Raw genomic sequence first — 20475 nt, forward strand, 5'->3', positions numbered from 1 at the left:
TTGCCTCAGTCAGAGCACCGTTCGCGAGAGAGCCCCGCCCACTCGCTCCTACGGGTCACGTGGCCACCAGCGCCTAAAGTCGACAACGGTCTCCTTCTGAAAACCCAACTTCCGGTTTTGATTCGGGAAGTCTTTACAGAGTTTGGACTTCATCTCCCAGAAGCCTCAGCCATGTTGGCCAATAGTTTGGGATTCTGGGAGCTGAAGTCCAAAAAAAATCTCTTAAAGGGCACAGTTTTGGGATCACTGCTATAATCTCCATATATAGACTAGAGTGGTCCCCAAACTGTACCCTTGAAGAGACTTTGGACTTCATCTCCCAGAAGCCACAGCCATGTTGGGCAATAGCTTGGGATTCTGGGAGCTGAAGTCCATAAAAATCTCTTAAAGGGCACAGTTTGGGTAAACCAAAACATAACATATTTTACACATTAAACATAAAGGACATCTAGTTTCAGCAGGACTAAAGTCCAAAACACACTGCAGAAATAATCCAGGTTTGAGGCTGCTTTAACTGCCCTGGCTTAGTGCTGGGGAATCCTGGGAACTGCAGTTTTGTGAGACATTTAGGCCTTCTCTGTCAGAGAGGGTTTTAGTGCCATGATAAACTACGTTCTCCAGGATTTCCTAGCATTGAGCTGGGCAGTTAAAGCAGTGTCAAACTGGATTATTTTTGCAGTGTGTTTGGGACCTCAGAAGCATGAATTAATACTGTGTTTTTAGCTTTTGTCGTGTCCTCCAGTTTCCATGAATGTCCTCCATTTGTGGTGCCTTGTCCTCCTTTGTGGTTAAGGCATCTGGTCACACTGCCTACATTTCAACCTTCTGTCCAGGAGGAGAGATTCCAAAATGTGCTCCATTTTGAGCATGACTAAGAAGCATGAATCTATAATATTAGTGTTTTTAGCTTTTATTTGGTACGTAGCGAGATCTTGCAGCACCTTTGAGACTCACTGAAAGAAATAAGTTGGCAGCATGAACTTTTCGTAGACATTGGTCTACTTTCTCAGATGCATTTGGTAGAATGGAAGCAAGGCACCTCCACATTTGCTGGGGTTGGGGCAAAGGACCCCAGCGAATGTGGAGGAACTATATTCCCTAGTTGTAGTTGGCGCTAACAGAACATGTCCTATGGGACTTGCTGTCATCCCTGCTTGATGAAGCTCAGTGAGCTTCCAACATCCCTAGAGTTATCCTGCTGAAAAAATTGCAAGTAAGAGATAAGGCTGCTTTTAACTGCAGAACAAAACAGTCCAAAACGCTCCTGAATTAGCCGCAAGAGCAATTCAATGTCATTCTCCCCTTCTGACCAACTTCCCACCAGATCCAGTGTATATAGGATGTGCAAAGGCCATATATTTCACAGACCCAGGTACAAACAGGTAATGCATTTGAAATGTCTGAGAACCCAAATAAGACTGGTACCTTTGAGTGAAGCTGAGCCAAAGTTTTGTGTGGCTCACAGGAAGTATGTTAAAATGTGGGACTGATTTCTAAGGCAGTCCCAGTTTGTACCATGGGCAAGGAAAAATACCATTAAGACTATTTGAATCAGAAATATAAAAGACTTGTGTAATTTTATACATTATGATAAAACCCCAATACTGGAAGAATGGTTACAAATACTAGGACCACCCATCACACTTTTATACTCTCCAACATTTCACAGATGAAACAGATACATGTGATCAAGCAATATCAGAGCGTGGTTAAGAGATGGAGAAGTTGTGAAAGTGGGAGAACCCACAAGCTAGTAGAGGCTGCACTAGTTTGTTTAAGCCTGAATCTATAGGTAAGGACAAAATTCTGCCCTCTCCTGTCCTCTGTCCCCACTGAGTTGAATGCAAACTACTTTTGAACTTTGAATCCAGTTTGTATCAATGGAAGTATGCTATGATTCTAGGGCAAAGTGGGAGGAGGAGAGGGAAACTGGGAAATTTTAAAAGCAGCTGAAAAAGCCAGGCAACAAAGGATCAATCAGGATTGTCCCTGAAAATTGGAATCGTTGGAGGGTATGTAAGAGGAATGGGGAATCTTTTGCTCTTAACAAATAACTATTACTAGATCATACTTTTCCAGTGGCCAGTATGTGGCAGATGGGAATTGGATTTCAGCAACATCTGAAGGTGTATATTTTGTACACTCCTGCTCTTGGCATAGACAAGCAGAGAAACAAGTTACTGTTTACGGCCAGGGTAGGTTCATGCTTGTAGGATCTACTTGGCTTACCAACAGATCCCCATGATCTGCTATCAAGTTAGATTAAAAATGCCAGATTGAGAACATAAACAGTTGCCCTGCCTAACTTGTGGATCTGAGATCTTCTTAAACTCTTTAAGCAAACAGATCTTGTTGCACCTTTGACACTAACTGAAAGAAAGGGGTTGTCCACATGGGCCACTCAAGCAACAAGTGGCCCAGCTTCCGCCCAGCCTCACGTCAATTATTTTAAACACAGGCCAAAACACCCATAGCAGTATTGGGCCGGATCCTGCCTGTGCAGGCGTGGATCCAGAGGATCTGGGATAAAATAGCCCTGGTTTTCTGCCACGATTCTTAGAAATGCCATGGCAAAACCGGACTGTTCAGACAGCCTTTGTGACATGTGATCCGAGAAGCCCCCCAATTGCCCCATCTGATGCAGAAACAGGGCACATGGCTAGTCAGTGCAGCCAGGTACCCCGCTTCCATGGGGCAACTGGGGGGCTTCTCATATGGATTACTTGCCAGAAAGATAAGGAGCAGCCCCAGGTCCTGGATTAGTGTAGGGACAAGTGTGTGGTTCTCTACATGTTTTAATACCAAAGCCTTAAATTTTGCATATGGTTGTAGAATACATAAAATCATTTTCCAGAAAAAAGAATGTCTCTGTAGAAATAGATGTATTACCAAACAATACTGAAATTTTTTGGTTGTGGTGATGTCTGCTAAAAGGGAATACAGGTTTACATTCACAACTGTTTACTAAACCAAGCAGGGGAAAAACAGATTTAGAAATAAAAACCAAGGCACAAACATCAAATTGAGAATGGCAGTTTAATTCTGTAATGCCACAATACAGATTCTCCTAGTTCATCCATTGCCAGCAACAGACAAACCATATATGTTGGAACTAAACAGCAAAATCCACATGTTGGTCATCTGCTGTTTTACAAGTTGAAACAAGCTGTGGAAAGACACAAACATTTAATAAAATTACAGCCCAAATAAAAACAACTGAACATGTTTACATAAAGACATAAACATCTTGCCAAGATCCTGTCACCAATCTGAAGGCTAAATATATTTCTTCACTAGGTATAAATGGGAATTCATCAATCCTGATTGGAATTACTGAACAGCAGAGTTGCAATCAGCTATATTTAGTACCAAACCCAGGAAGCTATATGTACAATCATATTTGAGAAACCATTTTTGAATACTTTTGAGGATCTGAAATCACTAAAAAAAGCCATCAGTTTTCCTGCAAGCAGTAATGTTGCACTCTGCAAGTAGCTCAAGCACCATGTTTGCTCTGACAGCTTAAAAACAAACGCCATTTTACAACAGATCTCAAATTATATGCTTTAAGCTAATACAAAAATACATTTTAATTAAAAAGTACCTAGATAAAACTAGTAAATAAGAACCTAATTTTCATGTTAAAACTTTTATCCAGTCAATGTGAAAGATCATTAGCGTAGCCATATCGTATTTAACTGTGTCTGTTTTTTTATGCTTGTGTCCATCTTCAGCACTTCTCGAATGGCCATTGTGGCATAAGTAGACGGTGGAAGGGAGAACTCCATCTTCAGAGCCTTGTATTTGCCTTCTATAAAAAAAATAATCTAGATTAACCAGCATGATAACAATCCATGGCACATTGTTTCAGTTGTTTATACCATTGCCAAGACCTTAATGTTAAACTTCAGAAGGTATCTCACAGCTTGCTTTAAAGATCTGAAAACATACTGGTAATCCTGCCTATAAACCTCAAGTTTACAAATAGAAAAAACTATCTCTAGCTTCATTATTCACATCAAGACACAATATCTAGCCTGGAATAATTTATCTAGAGAAATGCAGATCCCCATCTGCAGGAATTCCATAGCCTGATTATCAAGCTAAATCAAGGGAACATATTCTCACCATTAAACTGATCTCCTAAGTAGGAATTTTCACCTGATGAGATGGGAGAGTGGCCATAAGACAGAGGCCTGAAACAGACAGACAGACAGGGGTGGCTTCTAGTTGCTCTGGGGGTATGGCGTTTACACAATCAATGCCCCTGGGGCACCTGAAAACTGCCCCAGAGCCACGGCAGGGCCACCTAAGGTAGCCCAAATTCAGCCTCAAAAGGAGTGAATCCTTTCCTCTCCTCTTTGGGGCTGCGCCAGGAGGCACCCTCAGGGCCATGACGTGTGTTTGCCACAGCCCCAGAGCGATCAAGCTTTTAGCGGCTTCTAGCCACTCCTTCTTGTCCATCTGCTTCGGCCCAGAGATGTGCCATCATTCACACACAACTGCCCGCCCACAAAATAAAAGCTCTTGGAATATTTTAGATGTATTCACATCTTAGATGCACCTTTGTGTCAAACTGTAACTGTAGGAGATATACTGTTAAGCCAACTGCAGGAACAGAAGAAATAAACGAAACAGATGCACCCCACATTAATGAAGCCAGCAACTCTTGCAGAAAGGAAGAAAGAGCAAAGTACTGAGGATTCCCCATAATTTCATCTAAAATGGAGCTGCGTTTCAATAGCAACCTTGCCTCCACCACCTATTTTTCATATTTCCTAAAATATTCAAATTCTCTATTTTTCATATTCCCTAAAACAGATAATCTCTCTCACTCAGCTCTAAGGCATTCTTTCCACAAAGATACTTCCCATAACATAGCTTAATGTTTAAGAATTTCTGGGAGTGGTGGAAACAAAATGTGAAAATTCAAGTCCAACATTTTGTACCAACTTTAGAGTTTAACCATTAGATTTGTATGCATACACAATGGAGACATTAAAAATACCTTGTTTTACATACTTACCTGTTGCAAGAACTGCAGGTGTTTTTCCTTCCATTTTGTCTAAATCAGTGGTAAATAATGGAATTTTGGGGTCATCGTATGCAACCAACTCCCTTTATAAAAACAGAAGATGAGATTTAAAATGGATTTAGCAACTATGGAAACCGTTTGTTGAATGGTTACAGACTTACAAAAATGAAAATCCACACTCTCCTTTTACTATGTTCCTCCCATTATAATTAGAAATTTTACATTCTCATTAAACGGAAAAGAAAGAGAAGGTCTTGTGGCCGGGGGGTGGTTCTGAAGGTCAAGGAATGAATATAAAGTTTCCTAAAGGCACACATAATTATCTGTGTGGATCTTTGGCCATTATCCTATGCTGTTTACGGTGTTGTCATGTGCCTTCAAGTTGCTTTCAATTTAAGGTGACCCTAAGGCGAACCTACCTCAGGGTTTTATCAGGCTGAGAGTGTGTGACTTGCCCAAAGTCACCTAGTGGGTCTCCATAGCCAAGCGTGGAATCAAACCTTGATTTTCAGATTCATAGTCCAGTGCTCAAACCACTAAACCAGATTGGCTGTTTACTTACCAGTTCACATTCTGAGGACGGATGATAATCTTTCGGTATGCTCCTGATAATGAATAGTCTCGAATTTTATGTTTCATGTTATTTATGTCCAGATTGTCTGCAGCTAATATGTCCTTGTAGGCTCCTCCAACTGTCATAAAAACAACATATAATTATAAAACCTTTATCTTCAGATCTGTTGATCCAAATGCAGAAAAATACTCCTTACATGAAGCCATGCTTATAAACCCAAAACAGCTCATTTATTAGTATAGGTGCAGTTCAGAAAGGCAAAAACAAATGTCTTCCAATCCAGTCTTATCTTAGTATATTGCATCAGAAACAAGACCCATCAAGTCAAGTAGGTTTAATGTCAAGTGTGCATAGGACCACATCTTTTATTTCAATCAATTTAAAATACAAGAGCATATACCTGGCATTGTTGATGATTTTAATGAAATAAAAGTTTGAAAGACAGCACCTACAATCCTTAAAATTGCTTCCACATCAAGTTCCATGTAAATGGACCAGAACACAAGTCAAAGTTTGCCTATCAATCTTGAAATTCCTAAAAAATGTTTGTGATGTCAACCTGAGTGTAAATATCAATTTTGTGCAAATAGAAACCTGAAACCGTGGATGCTGTGGATAAAAAATCCGTGGGTGTAGAGGACTGAGTATACAAATCTGGTGACTCTTGTGATCAAGTGCATGAATTTGTAAAGAGTAAGACAGATAAACAAACTCCTGCTCTTCTATCTTATCATAGCACAGTGGTGACCGTGGATTCCCAAATGCTACACCAGCAAAGAACAAGCTCTGGCAGGTTCTATGTAGCCAGTAAGGCCGAGAGTGATGCACTGCACATCTGCCATCTAGCTAAAGAATGGAACACCTTGGCATCAGCAGGTTGACCAACCAATGGCAAATTCAACAAAGAAACTATGAATACAATGATTGTGTAAAACAGTTGAGATCTGGACCACCTACAGAGATTCCCAACCTGTTCTATGCTCCATACCCCTAGGGAAAGTTTGATCAATGTTCACACACCCTACAAAAGTAGTAGCACATTTGAAGATGAAGTCTCATATCTAATCTTTGAACCACAGATTGAACCCCATACAATAATGTTGGTGAACTAAAAAATAAGTTTCTATGGCAGGGTACAGACCGCCAGAAAGAGGCGGCCAGCAGCTGTCTCTCTTTTGCACATAGCCGTGCTGCAGCAACCAAATTGTGCAACGCAGCTACGCAAGAAAAAGGAGTGTGCAGCCGTCTATTCAGCGCTGCGCAGCGAGGACACCCTTATCACATGCGAGGGGAGGGGGGCCCTTGCACGTGACGAGCATGTCCTTCAGGGCCCGCCTGTATCAGGTCTATGTGCATAAAATGCTAATCTAAATCAAACAATGAAGATTCTGATTTATTCAGAAAAATTGAGTGATGATTTGTGATTTGTCATTCAGGGACATAAGTCATTCTGTTGCACCCCCTGGCGGTGTGGGCACCTCAGGCTGGGAACCCCTGCTTTAAAGGTATTCAGAGTAAACACATGATAAAGATTCCATAACTGGGCATTATAGCTGTAGTACCAATCAATGTGGTTCATTCATCTTCCCTTTTTATTGTTTTATATTAAAATATACGATCAATCCTAAAATGAAGTGCCTTTTCTAAAGGGACCAATCCTAAGTACTAACAACACTCCCTTTGCTCCAATAAATGGGTCTATAATCAAGTTCTGACTTCTGAAGTTTCTGAGTTCTTACTTTTATGCTTTGGATAGATAACATCAAAACCAGGCAATGGCATCACAACATCATGGATAGTGTAACTGTCAACTTCCGATTCTTCTATATAAACAGCAGTACCTAAAAACATGAAAAGATTTTCATGTCATTTACAGCCTCCTAATAATTTCCGGCAGTTTTTTTTAAAGACATTTCTTTTCAAAAACTTATCTAGCATGTTATCTTTTTTTTAACTGCTATTTTTATGACAGAGGAACAAAAATGAAGAGCAATTTCATACATCGTGTATGCTGAAGATGGGGCAGCAAGGCTAGCACGTAAGTTCACATGAAAGAGTACAAATCCTAACAGATTCTTAGCTTCAGCTCCATCCCCAAAATGGAGCGGTATAGTTTGTACTATTTCAAGTAGCAGACTAAGGTGTGTGTGTGTGTGTGTGTGTGTGTGTGTGTGTGTGTGTGTATATATATATATATATATATATATCAGCAAATCTATGCCCTAAATCTTAGCTTGCTAAACTGCTGATATGATGGTACTCCTCCTCCCTGTAGCTTTTCATGCCACCTGACAACCTGGATTTTCTAGCTCTCCAGAAGGCATATGGGGAGCTGGGGGAGGAGAATCACACCCCTCTTGATTTTGCTTATGGAAGCTGACTGGATCCCAGCATGTGATTGTACCCAATCAGATTATATACACAGCCCCTGCAGGCTTGCCAGAATGTACCAGTCTCCTTCTTTTCCTCTTTCCTTAGCCTGAATAGTGACAGCAACTTCTTGCAGGAGAATTCTGTGCAAAGCCTCTTATTCCAGACTTCTCATGGAGAACTCTGATGATTAAGACCTCATAGCAACTTTCAGGGAAGGGAGCGATAAAAGAACAGGGCTTATAGGACTGGGGAGTCATCTGCATTCCCATTAACAACATGGATGTAAAACTGGGCATATATCTAAATGGGGATACACAAAAATACAAGCTTTTTCTGTTGTAAAGAAAATATTTTTTTGATTGCCTTGGCTAATTTGGCGGTGATTGGGAGCATGCTCACTATCAATTTTAAGTACTGAGAAGTCAACAGTCTTTACCAAAATATTTTGCACACTCTATGCTTCACAGCCTGACATGAATCAATGTTGACAGTTTACCTCCTTTTAGTACAAGATCTCCTGATACAGCTCTGAGGCCATATTCTTCTATTCTGTTGCTCACCATGTTATTCCACACATAACTCTGATAGCTATGAATATACATCAAACGATTATTTCTTGGTATCTGCAGAAATTTCACAAAAAAATTATTCAACTAAAAGCAACTGCTATGATTCATTTTCTAATGACATCTCAAATTAAAAGGCTGAGTACCATAAAAATACAGTAGCATGCCAGCTGTGTGACCATTTATTTATTTATGTTTGTATACCACTGTTCCACCAGATGGTTCTCAAGCTGGCTAATAGCATTAGCAACTGTGAAAGCACAATAAAATACAGTACTGTAAAACAACAATATGGAAAGTGAAAAAGCAGATGAAAACATCAATAAAAACAAGCAGTTAGAAACAATGGCTACATATTTATATGTCAAGCTATGGGTCAAAGGCCTACCTAAATAAGACTGTTTTTGCCTGCTGGTGGAAAATAGATAGATAGATAGATAGATAGGTAATAAATAATAAATAATAAAATTTTTATTTATACCCCGCCCTTCCAAAAGATCAGGGCGGCTAACAAAATGCACCAAAGTGCAACAACATACAGGTTAAAAGCACATATATAAACAACAATCCTAAAAACAATAAAAACAACCCCTTAGCCCAACCTCACGGCCACGAGAGAGGAGGGAGGCCCACAGGATATTTAGTCGGGGAATGCCTGATTAAATAGGAAGGTTTTTAGACCCTTCCTAAATTGGGCCAGGGTGGAAGATGAGCGGAGCTCCGTGGGCAGCGTGTTCCAAAGGGCTGGGGCAGCTGTGGAAAAAGATCTTCTGGCTGTAACAGCCAACTTAGCCCCAGGCACCTTCAGGAGTTGCTGCCCAGATGTTCTGAGGGTGCGAGGCGGAATGTACGGGGAGAGGCGGTCCTTCAGGAATCCTGGGCCCAAGCCATTTAGGGCTTTATAGGTAATAACCAACGCCTTATATTGAGCTCGGAAGCGAATGGGCAGCCAGTGAAGATCTTTTAGCACAGGTGTTATGTGGCTGGTCCTGGATACGCCAGTGACCAGCCGGGCTGCCATGTTTTGCACCATTTGCAGCTTCCGAGTTTGGTATAAGGGTTGCCCCATGTAGAGTACGTTGCAGAAATCCAGTCTCGAAGTTACCAGAGCATGTACAACAGTTTCTAGGTCCCTCTGGGCCAGGTATGGGCGCAGCTGGCGAATCAGCCGAAGCTGATAACAGGTGCTCTTGACCGTCGCATTCACCTGAGCAGTCAGGCGAAGGGACGAGTCAAGAAGCACCCCCAGACTGCGAACGGAGTCCTTCACAGGGAGCGTGACCCCGTTCAGGACAGGTGGAACCACCTCCATTCCTGGACCAGGAGAACCTATCACTAGTACCTCCGTTTTCTCTGGATTCAATTTGAGTCGGTTTTCCCTCATCCAGCCCATTACTGACTCTAGACAGGCCACGAGAGGAGAGACGCCATCCCCAGTCACTGCATCAGTCGGAGACATAGAGAAGATGATTTGGGTGTCATCAGCGTACTGATAACCCCGCGCCCCATGTCTCCGGATGATCTCTCCCAGCGGTTTCATCATGTAAATGTTAAATAGCATAGGAGACAGAATGGCTCCTTGAGGGACCCCGGTTTTAAGGGCCCGCTCGCTGGAGCACACGTCCCCCAGCTGCACCATCTGGGACCTCCCAGAGAGGTAGGAACGGAACCACTGGAGCGCAGTGCCCCCGATTCCCACCTCAGCCAGGCGCCCCAGAAGGATACCATGGTCTATGGTATCGAAAGCCGCTGAGATGTCCAAGAGCACCAACAGGGACACGCTTCCCCTGTCGATGCCCAGACGGAGATCATCGACCAAGGCGACCATGGCCGTCTCAACCCCGTAACCCGCCCGGAAGCCAGTTTGAAATGGGTCCAGATAATCCGTTTCATCCAAGATCGCCTGAAGCTGGATCGCAACCGCCCTCTCGATCACCTTTCCCAAAAATGGTAGCAGCGAAACAGGCCGATAATTATTATGTACCAGGGGGTCAAGGGAGGGCTTTTTTAGGATCGGTCTTACTATGGCCAATTTAAGATCCGATGGAAATCGCCCATCCCTGAGAGATGTATTAATTATCCGGCGTAACAAAAGTGTCACTGCCGGTCCCCCCTGGGCCGCTAACCATGAGGGACAGGGATCAAGAGAGCAGGTTGTCTTCCGAACACTTCCGAGGATCTTGTCCACATCCTCGGTACTCACCAACTCAAACTGATCCAGTGTAACATAGTCCACGGAGGCTCTGGACACTTCTACACTAGGTTCTGCCATAACGTCGGCGTTCAGACCTTCGCTAATACGAGAAGTTTTATCCACGAAAAAGTCGTTAAACAAGTCACAGCAGGCCTTAGAAGGTTCAAGGATCTGGTTCAGGGCGGGAGGGAGCTGAGTTAGCTCCCTAACCACCCTGAACAACTCTGCCGGACGCGACTCCGCGGACGCAATACGAGCACCATAGAACGAATTCTTTGTTGCTCGTATTGCCTCTCCGTAGTCCTTTAACAGTCGGTCTAGGAGAGTCTTGTCGTTTGAGCAAAGGTGTTTCCGCCAACGGTACTCTAGCCGTCGCAGAACCCGCTTCCTCGCCCGGAGATCTTCCGTATACCAGGGCTTACGTTTGGAAGCGGGCCTGAGAGGGCGCTTGGGAGCGATTCTGTGTATAGCCCCAGAAAGACCAGTATTCCAGATACCGGTAAGGGCATCAACAGAGTCGCCGTCATTTCCAACCGTGAGCCCCTCTAAGGCTTCTTGGAACCTCTCTGGTTCCATCAGCCTTCGAGGGTGGACCATCCTAATTGGTCCGCCACCCCCGGGGGGGATCTGGGTAGAAGCCTTGATTTTCACCTCTACCAGGAAATGATCCGTCCATGACAAGGGGGAGATATTAGCTATCTCCACCCACGGATTTTCCGCCTCCGAACAGAAGACCAAATCGAGAGTATTACCCGCACAATGCGTAGGACCCTGTATCAGCTGGGACAGGCCCATGGCCGCCATGGTCTCCATGAATTCCCGAGCCGCACCGGATGGAACATAGCTGGCCGTGAGGGAGATGTTGAAGTCGCCCAGGACAAGAAGCCTGGGCGTCTCCAACATCAGCTCAGCGACCAGCTGTGTCAGCTCGTTAAGGGAGTCCGCTAATGCACGGGGTGGCCGATACACTAGCAGAATCCCTAGACTGTCCCTAGCCTTTAGGGTCAGGTAAATACACTCGATATAGGTGGTCTGTCGAAGGTGGTTCCTGGTGAGGGACACGGTGTTCCTGTGTACCAAGGCCACACCCCCCCCCGCCCACCTAACCTGCGCTGGTCCTTCACCGAGTACCCGGCAGGCAGGGCCTGAGCCCACACAGCATCCCCTTCAGGCCCCAGCCAGGTCTCGGTAATGCAAGCCAGGTCACACTTAGAGTCCTCCAGGAGATCCTGAAGGATGTGGGTCTTGTTATTTATGGACCTGGCATTGCACAGGAGCAGCGACAGGGTTTGTGGCACGGTTGGAGTGACCCTCAGGTCCATCTGGTTGGGAGGGGGACAGGAAGGCGAGATAGATATGATGCATCTATCCCGTCTTCCCCTAGAACGAAAGTCCCTTCTCCCACCGCCATACCTCCCCCTGCCCCACACTACCTCAATTGGGGCCCCGCCCACCAAGGTGTTATCCCCGGCCCAGGCATCCCCCGCATCCCTATCCTTCCCCCACCCTCCTATGGCTGTTGATGGAGCAGAGGTAAGCCACTGTAGGCATCCCCTGCTCCTAAGGCTATTCTAGCCTCCTGCGCCCGCTGAGACTGCGCAGCTGCGCAGGAGCGCAGCGACGGAGTTCCCCAAGTCCGTGGGCGGCACTCCCGGGGCGGTGCGCAGCTGCGCACCTTCGACACCACCGGGAGGAGGCCGCCCGGCAAGAGGCACAGTCCCCAGCAGCGACGGCGTCGGCGGTCCCTTGGGCGAGGAGGCGGTGGGGGGCGTGTCCAGGAGGGCCGGTTTCCCGGCTTTTGTACCCGCTGCTCACACCAGCGGGCCCCTCCCAAACTTTCCCCCAGATGTCTTAAAGGGCCCCACTCGCACCTGGCCGCCAAACGCCAAAGCCAGGCCGAGCCCAGAGTCTCAAGGGGGGAGATAGGTAGGTAGGTAGGTAAGGGCCAATGATAGTTAAGTTACTTTTTATAACAGAATCTAGAAAGATACAACCTATATGCTCATAAGTCTTTTACCAGAAAATGTATGTATTCATTTACATGATTTGTATCCCACTTATTAACCAAAGTCCTTAAAGCAACTCAAAAGAGCAACAGAATATAAGAAATATGTTAAAAGCCAAGCACTTAAAAATAAACAAAAAGGAGAGCCAAAAAATAACCCAGTGGCAAGAAAGGCTACTGAGGCTTAAAAGCATGTTGCTGGTGTGTCCTCTTCAATTGCTTGGCCCCTTCCAGAGCTGCTTGTCATTCCCATTAGGCACTGGGTTTTCAGTGGCCCTGAAGTGGGCAAGGCTAGTTTACTATTACTTTCCTCTGAAATATAGCCTACAGCACCTGTTATTCTGTGGAAGTCCCCATCCTAGTACTAACCAGGCTCAACTCTGCTTAGCTTCCAAGATCACACAATATGTGGTGCCTTCACAATATGACTCCCCTCCTAGCCAGGGCTTTGAAAAGAACTTCCTGGCCGTTGCAGATTCCCCCAGGCAAAATTCGGAAGTCCCACTCCTGACCCTCAAGGTGATTTGCAGGCACATTCAGAGCATGTTTCAGGCATGTTCAGAGCTCAGGAAGGCCTTCAAACCATCACCACAAAGACAAACACTTCACACTCACTATGCCAAATGCAGAGACTATATTCTTCAGTCCATACTTTGAAAGTCCCCGAAGCAGTTGTCCTTCCACACATCTTTTCACAGGAAGTTTTTTAAGAGCTGCAGCTGGATCTTTTGTTTTTGCCCACTCTTCTCGGCATTTGACTAAGTAGCCCTTTTCAGCTGCAATAAATGCATTCAAAATAAGTGCTTTTAACTACATTTTCTTCTTTCTTTTACAGAATGCTTGAAGAACATACGAAAAGAAGCACATACATAAGAGTATCTACACACAAAGTTCTAATATCCTACAACAATGAAAAAAATATAATGCAAAACCCAATGTGTATGTAGTTCCCACTGAAGCCACTAGCATTCTGGGCCTATATGTGTTTATCCACACTAAGCTTGGGCACTGAGTATATTGCATAATATGGGGAGAGGTGGGGTTTTTTAATAGTACGTCATTAACATAATCCATAAACCAGGTGTCACATAACAGAATTCCAACCCTCCTCTGGAATACAGTGACTAGGTGCAGAAGATGTGGACACAGAAACATCTTCAATGTCCCCTTGTTCTCAGGCCCAGAAGATCCTTTGGGACTAGCCTTCTTCCTCCTGAGAGTGTACTTGCCATCCTCATAATCTGAGGATTTTGGTTCTGAGGATACCACTATGTCCCAGTTGCCTCCATGCCATCACAGCCAAAGGATCTGAAAGCAAAACACAGCCCTGCTCAGGGCAAATGTATTGTGCTGCTTGTGGGAGGAACTAGAAGCCTAGGAAGATCATGTCCTACTGAAAGCTTGGTGTCAGCCAGTGTGGTAACTCATGGTGTCACTCCCCATTGATCTCCTCCCATAACACACCATAGAATCCTTAGTAATGTTTTTTATACTAATTTATTTATAAATTTTAGATCCCTTATATAACTGAATATAATGATAATAGTTGTGACATAAACGACTAGCAAAATTAAATGTATACCTTTAAATTATGATAGCATACACACACAATAAATGTGTTTAAAAATACATAGTTTCATGTTGTTAAAGTGAAAATTTGGTAAAATGTGATTTTTTAAAGAATTTTTTTAAAAATTAATATTTTAATTTAAAAAAAATAATTTTAATTAAGAACAAAATCAAACCTGAGCCTCTTCTTTCTCTTCCCACTAAGCCTTATCCCACTCACACTCTCTTCACCATTTTAAAGCGATACAGGCAAATGTCAGAGCCCATTTTTGCCAAAATGCAGATGTCTGAGGAAGAGTGGTGTCACCGCCACTTTTGTTAGGGTGTCTCCTGTTGTGGTTCACACACCCCTAGTGACACAAATGCCTAGTTCATTTGGTGTTCTCTGCAGTGATGGCCACTTCTTTAGTTTAATTTAACTATTACCTCCCCTTGGTCTTGACTGATTTTGATTTAGAAATGTTCTCTGTAGTGGCCATCCGGCAACTTGATCCTGGCACTACCAAACTTTGAATCTGCAGAGCTGGATGTTGAGCCATTTCCTTTTTAACCAGACCAAACTCACAACAGGGACGTAGCCAAGGGGGGGGGGGTCTTGGGGTCCGGACTCCCCTTCCATTAAAAAAATGAATGATGCGTGCTGCTGCGCCGCCGCACCCAAGCCCCAATATAATGGTGACACTTAGTCTGGACTCCCCACCCCTTCCTAAAATCCTGGCTATGTTTCTGCTCACAAGATCCAGAAAGTAGGCTTGTTGATTCACCTTTTAAGTAAGGCTGTTCACTGCTTTGGGAACCAAGGCACAACAGTACCCTTAGGGGAGCAAACCTCTATATTTGGGAAGAACTGAAACAGTACAGCAGATGATTGTCCTGAAAACTCTGTTTTGTCCCTTGCTTGCTTTTGGAGATGAATATATATGATGATCCATTATTGGCTAGTTCTTTTATACATTTTTAATTTCTTGTTTTAAATTGATCTTAAATGCTTTTCTGCACTCCTCATGCCTACTTTTCTTTCCCCATCCTAAAGTTTTAAGACAGAGCCTTCTAAAGCTAAATAAAAAAAATGAAATCCTATAACACTAGCTTGTTTACATTCTTAATATTCTAGAATTAAGACACTAAGGAGAAGTGGGTGTGTCATATTTTGAAATCAATTAGGAGTGATATCATCATTAACTTCCAGGAGAGAGAAAAATCCAATTATAAAAATAATTTTAGAAGCTTTCTTCTGCATGCATGCATCCATTTACAGTGGTACCTCGGGATACGAATTACCCAGCTTACGAATTTTTCGGGATACGAAAAAATCCCATAGGGATTTATTGTTTCGGGTTACGAACGTTTTTTCAGGTTACGAAAAAACGCCGGCGCTGTTTAAATGGAGCCGCGGCAGAGCCGCGGCTTTTTTCCCCATTAGCGCCTATGGCAATTCGGGTTACGAAGGTTTTTCGGGTTACGAAATTAGCCGCGGAACGAATTAATTTCGTAACCCGAGGCACCACTGTACATTACTGAATGAATTCTAACTTTGCAATGCCCAGAGCTGAATTGGAAAAAAAATTATACTTGCCTCCTGGACGTGGTTTTAGTATTAAATCCATGACTTCATTCCAATTATTCTGTAGAATAGCTCTAAAAATTAAAGGAACACTGACTTAATATTGAATGTTAGAAGAAAGCACCTCCAAAGGTGTACCAACACATTACAGTATCAGTTAAAGCTAGCAAAGAGAAGGCAGTCCAAAGCTGTATTCCCACTTTGACTTGCTCCAAAGTCAATTGTTACTGAAATGAGCAGAACCTACTTCTATGCAAAACTACCAGATACTGAGCCTTATTTAAAAACATGAGGATTTGGCTACAATCTGTACATTTTGAAAGGTCAACACATTATATATATTTCTGGCCCAAGATATCCTATAGTAAAGCAAGTATGCCTACTCAGAAATAAACCTGAATGGGTTCAATGAGATTCCTCCCAGGTGTATGTAGGATTGCAAGTATTGTAACTTTCTGTTGACGGGGCTTCCCCCTTCCCACCTCCACCCCCCCAAACCTCCATGCAACATGCTGCTACAAGGATTATCGTCTCTGCACACCATTTTGACCACATCACCCCTTTGCTGTCATCCCTTCACTGGCTCCCTGTTCCTTTTAGAATTTGTTACAAACTTCTGTTAGCTTTCAAAGCCCTGCATGGATTGGCTCCCCCCTATCTGTCAGCACTTGTTTCCCCTTTCCACCCAGCTCATGCTTTATGATCTAGTACATAATTTAGGACTGCTGACTCTGCCCAGGATTTCCACTTCCCTGCTCTGATCCGCCTCTTTTCCCATGCTGCTTCCCACTTCTGGAACCTCCTTCCCACACAATTAGGGACCATCACTTCTTTAGCCAATTTTAAGGCTGAACTGAAGACAATTTTGTTCAGGGAAGCATTCCAACTCATAACCTGCTTAGTTGGTTAATAATGTATTTAATGTGTATTGTTTTAATAATGTAATGCTCAGAATTATTTTAAGATACATTTTAATTTTATGATTTGCTCTGCTTTTAGACTGTAGATCAATGGCAGATTTTATTTGTCTTTGTTCGTTATGTAAAATGCTGTGTAAATCTACACTGCTATATAAATAAGCTATAAGAAGAAGAAGAAGAAGAAGAAGAAAAAGAAGAAGAAGAAGAATTTAAGACTCTAATAAATGTCATTCAGAGATATGGCAAGTCTTAAGACAGCCAAGGCACTACAGAAGAATGAATCAAAAACAGGTGGAAGGTTTCAAAGCAGGTTGGGAAAAAGGCAATCCATGGGACAGTCTGACCTACTGGGGCTTTGGATCTTAGCCACGAATGACAATTAGGCCAAGAAGCAGCAGCTTCCATTGGCACCAAAAGAAGTCTCCCTCCCACCAAATCTTAACTTCTATTGGGTATTTCTTGGACCGATATCTATGACCATCCCTCACCCACACAGACATGGTGGCTAGGCTTGGAGGGAATAAAGTTTTTTTCCCTAACTGCAATCGTCATGCGGTGGGAGTATGGCTTTCACTGGAAAGAAGGACAGAGACAAAAGGAGATAGGGACAAACAGTGAAATGGAGAGAAAAGGCAGAGTGAAAATGTGGTGAGCCCATCTACCCAAGCTCTAGCCCTGTACCCTTTACCTTTGGGTGCCTGTGCATGGTACTAAAAAGTTCACCCATGAGGGACTGCATCCCTCAACATAAAAAAGGTTCCCACCCAGGGTTTGAAAAAATGTGGTCAGTAGTATAAGAAACTGGAGACAAGCAGCCACAGGTCAAATATGTGTAACACTAGGTAACAGAGCTTTCCTTGACTCCAACCTTACTCATATCAGCTAATGCCATTTCTTAAAGAGGCAAGAGCTGAAGGAGACTGTTTCACTTTTCAATGGCTCTGTCATTCCATCCTGGGCTCAGCAAGAACAAGGGCTACAGCTGCTCAAAGGATCCTGTTCCTAAAACAAAAGGGAAGGCCTCTGAAGGAAGCTAAGGATGTTTAAATTCCATCAATGCTAGTTTATTTTAGTATCATTGCCATTCCAAACAAGATGGTGTACCATTTTAAAACCATATCAAGAATAGAAATAAACAAACTACAAAAGAAGCACTGCTCATTTTCTTTAGATTGAACAAAACGAGAAACAATAAAGTATTCTGCTGAGGAGAAAGGGTAAGATTTCCAGAGGCTATCTATGCAAGAAACAGCTGGCTTAGGATTTGAAGCTATATCTGCCAGGCCCTAAATTCTTATTCCCTGGACTCCTAAGTGCTTTAAGATATCAGAGCATGGTATATAACTCCCAGAATCCTCCATGCTGGTTGGGGGAATTTGGAGAGTTGTCCAAGCAAGCAAACTTTTCAGGCTCTCTGGAAACATCGGTGTCATACTCTTTGTCATAATATGCAAAATAAAATCAGGGTACCTTCCAACTTGATATGTAGGAATAGCTGTGGTTCCAAATCTTTGCATCCCATAGTAGTTAATGAATCCAATTTCCTTGAGAGACTGCATGGCTTGCTGAACTTGATCATCAGTTCCTGTTATATTTCTGATGAAAAAACATTGTTTAAGAAAAATGGGGAAAAATAGACACACTTTCTACCTTTATCATAAAAAAGTCACAAGCAAACCATAAATAATTATTTTAAGTTCACTGCAATCCTATCCATTCTTAATCAATCGCTTTCTATATATACCCTACCTTTTTTTCAGGACCAGGACTCAAGGTAGCGTAAAAGATAACAGGAAATAAAAGAATAACCAAAATCCACAACAATAGTGATACCTTTATAGGTCTTACATGGTGTATTTTGTGCTTTTTATTTGTCCCAATAAAGCTATCACTGCTTTGTGGGTTTTGTATTTTGTTGTATTTTGCTGCATAGCCAACATGACTACCACTGACTGTATTTCTTGGATTTGAAGATACCAAATTTAGCTGCAACAGGGCAACCTTTAACAAGAGGAAGCTAATGGAATCAGACTTACTTCTTTGAGATTTCTACCTCCAACCAAGGTAAAACTTTTTCATTTGGACTACAATTGGCAAGTTTTACTTATACTACACCTGACTTTCCCCCCCTGATGTAACAATATAGAGAATTCTTGAGAAATTCAGTGTTCTCTGCCTAAGAAAGAGGCAGTTAGACAGCCTGGATTTCAATGGAAATTACTTTGCAGCTGCTAATGGATTTGAAATTTTATTGCCTGTCTTTTAGTGCCCTTTATCACTGGACCCCTACGCAGCCAAAAAGGTGAGTGGCCTGTGCCTGCATTGTTATCCCTCTAGATCAGTGGTTCTCAACCTTCCTAATGCCACAACCCTTTAATACAGTTCCTCATGTTGTGGTGATCCCCAACCCATAAAATTGCAGTCCACTGCTCTAGACCATCTTAACTGACAGCAGAAATAACATCTGAAACAAAATGTAGGCATGTGGCTCTTAATCTCATTTTTCTTCTCATATATGATTTTTAACAGCTTTGCCTAATGAAGAAGCCAATGAAGCTTTGAAAGCTTTCATGATATATTTTGTGCTTTTCAGTTGTCCCAATAAAGGTATTACTGTTTTGTGGATTTTGTTGTAGGACAACTAAAAATGAAGGACAACTAAGAATCTTCCTGACACTGTAACCCTCTAAGATCTCTCACATTTAGTAATGCTCTGGAGAAAGAAGAAGCAGCTCAAAATTTATTTGGATGAAAATTCATTGTAATAAAAATCCCATTTGAGAGAGCCCTCTTTCTTTGGAATGCTCCTCATATTAATCCACTGGAAAAATACTGAGCACAAGACATTTGTAACAACAAGCACAACATTAAAACATTGCATTTTTACCTGAGAACAACAGTAAAATGATTTCCTTGCAATTCTCCCAACTTCAGTGGATGGTTCTTGTAACTAAAGTTTCCGAGCTTGAAATTCATCAGGCATTTATTTAAGTGTGCCAACCTCTGTGCAGTGATTCTATACCCACACAAAAAAAGGGGGGCAGGGGGGAGATTTCACAAGAAATAGAGTCACTACAGAGAAAAAATAACTGGCTAATTATTAGTGTCCCAATATTGACATCGCATGAAAACAGAGCTCAGGAAAAGTTATTTTTTCCAACTACAGCTCCCACATTCCTCCAGCCAACATAACCACTGATCCTGGAAAGTAATTTTTCCAAGCTCTGGACTGAATCATATTTTAACATGGTGAGAACATGCTTTATCCAGCCTTAAAGCAAGCAATAACAATAATAACAACAAATTCAAAAGAAAAATACATGCATGAAACCAACTGGAAATAGTATGTGTGCTTTTCAAATGGGTGGGGGTCTTCTGTAATAAAACACAGAGCAGAGCCTTGAAACTTCCCCAATCTCTGCTTCTATGCTTCCTGCAGGGAAATTCGGCCATCTAAATGGAGCTGCAGCTCTGGAACCTATTAAATCCTGCAGCTGATTGGACTAGCACTGCTTTTCCCTTTGAAAACTCAAGTGCATTTTATATCCAAATGTAGAATTGGATGATGGAGCTTGAAAACATATTCTGTATAGATTGCTATTAGCTCAGCTTGGCAGGCACATAATGGTGTCTGATTGGAGCCTGGGATTCAAAAGCTAAAGTCTAATCTAAGAC

At 42.7% G+C, this 20475-nt stretch overlaps 1 protein-coding gene across 1 annotated transcript in view; it reads right to left on the reverse strand.

Moving 5' to 3' along the window:
* Positions 1-3022: 3022 nt before the first annotated feature.
* The window catches only part of PUS7 (pseudouridine synthase 7), a 30021-nt gene continuing 12568 nt past the window's right edge, over positions 3023-20475 (reverse strand). Inside the window, 9 exon segments of the mRNA XM_042467079.1 lie at positions 3023-3811; positions 5027-5118; positions 5598-5727; positions 7349-7450; positions 8479-8605; positions 13363-13523; positions 15893-15954; positions 18271-18396; positions 19688-19816. Of these exon segments, the coding sequence (XP_042323013.1) occupies positions 3675-3811; positions 5027-5118; positions 5598-5727; positions 7349-7450; positions 8479-8605; positions 13363-13523; positions 15893-15954; positions 18271-18396; positions 19688-19816 (1066 nt within the window). The 3' untranslated portion in view covers positions 3023-3674.

The sequence above is a fragment of the Sceloporus undulatus genome, chromosome 5 (assembly GCF_019175285.1).
Source record: "Sceloporus undulatus isolate JIND9_A2432 ecotype Alabama chromosome 5, SceUnd_v1.1, whole genome shotgun sequence".
NCBI classification, from domain to species: Eukaryota; Metazoa; Chordata; class Lepidosauria; order Squamata; family Phrynosomatidae; genus Sceloporus; species Sceloporus undulatus.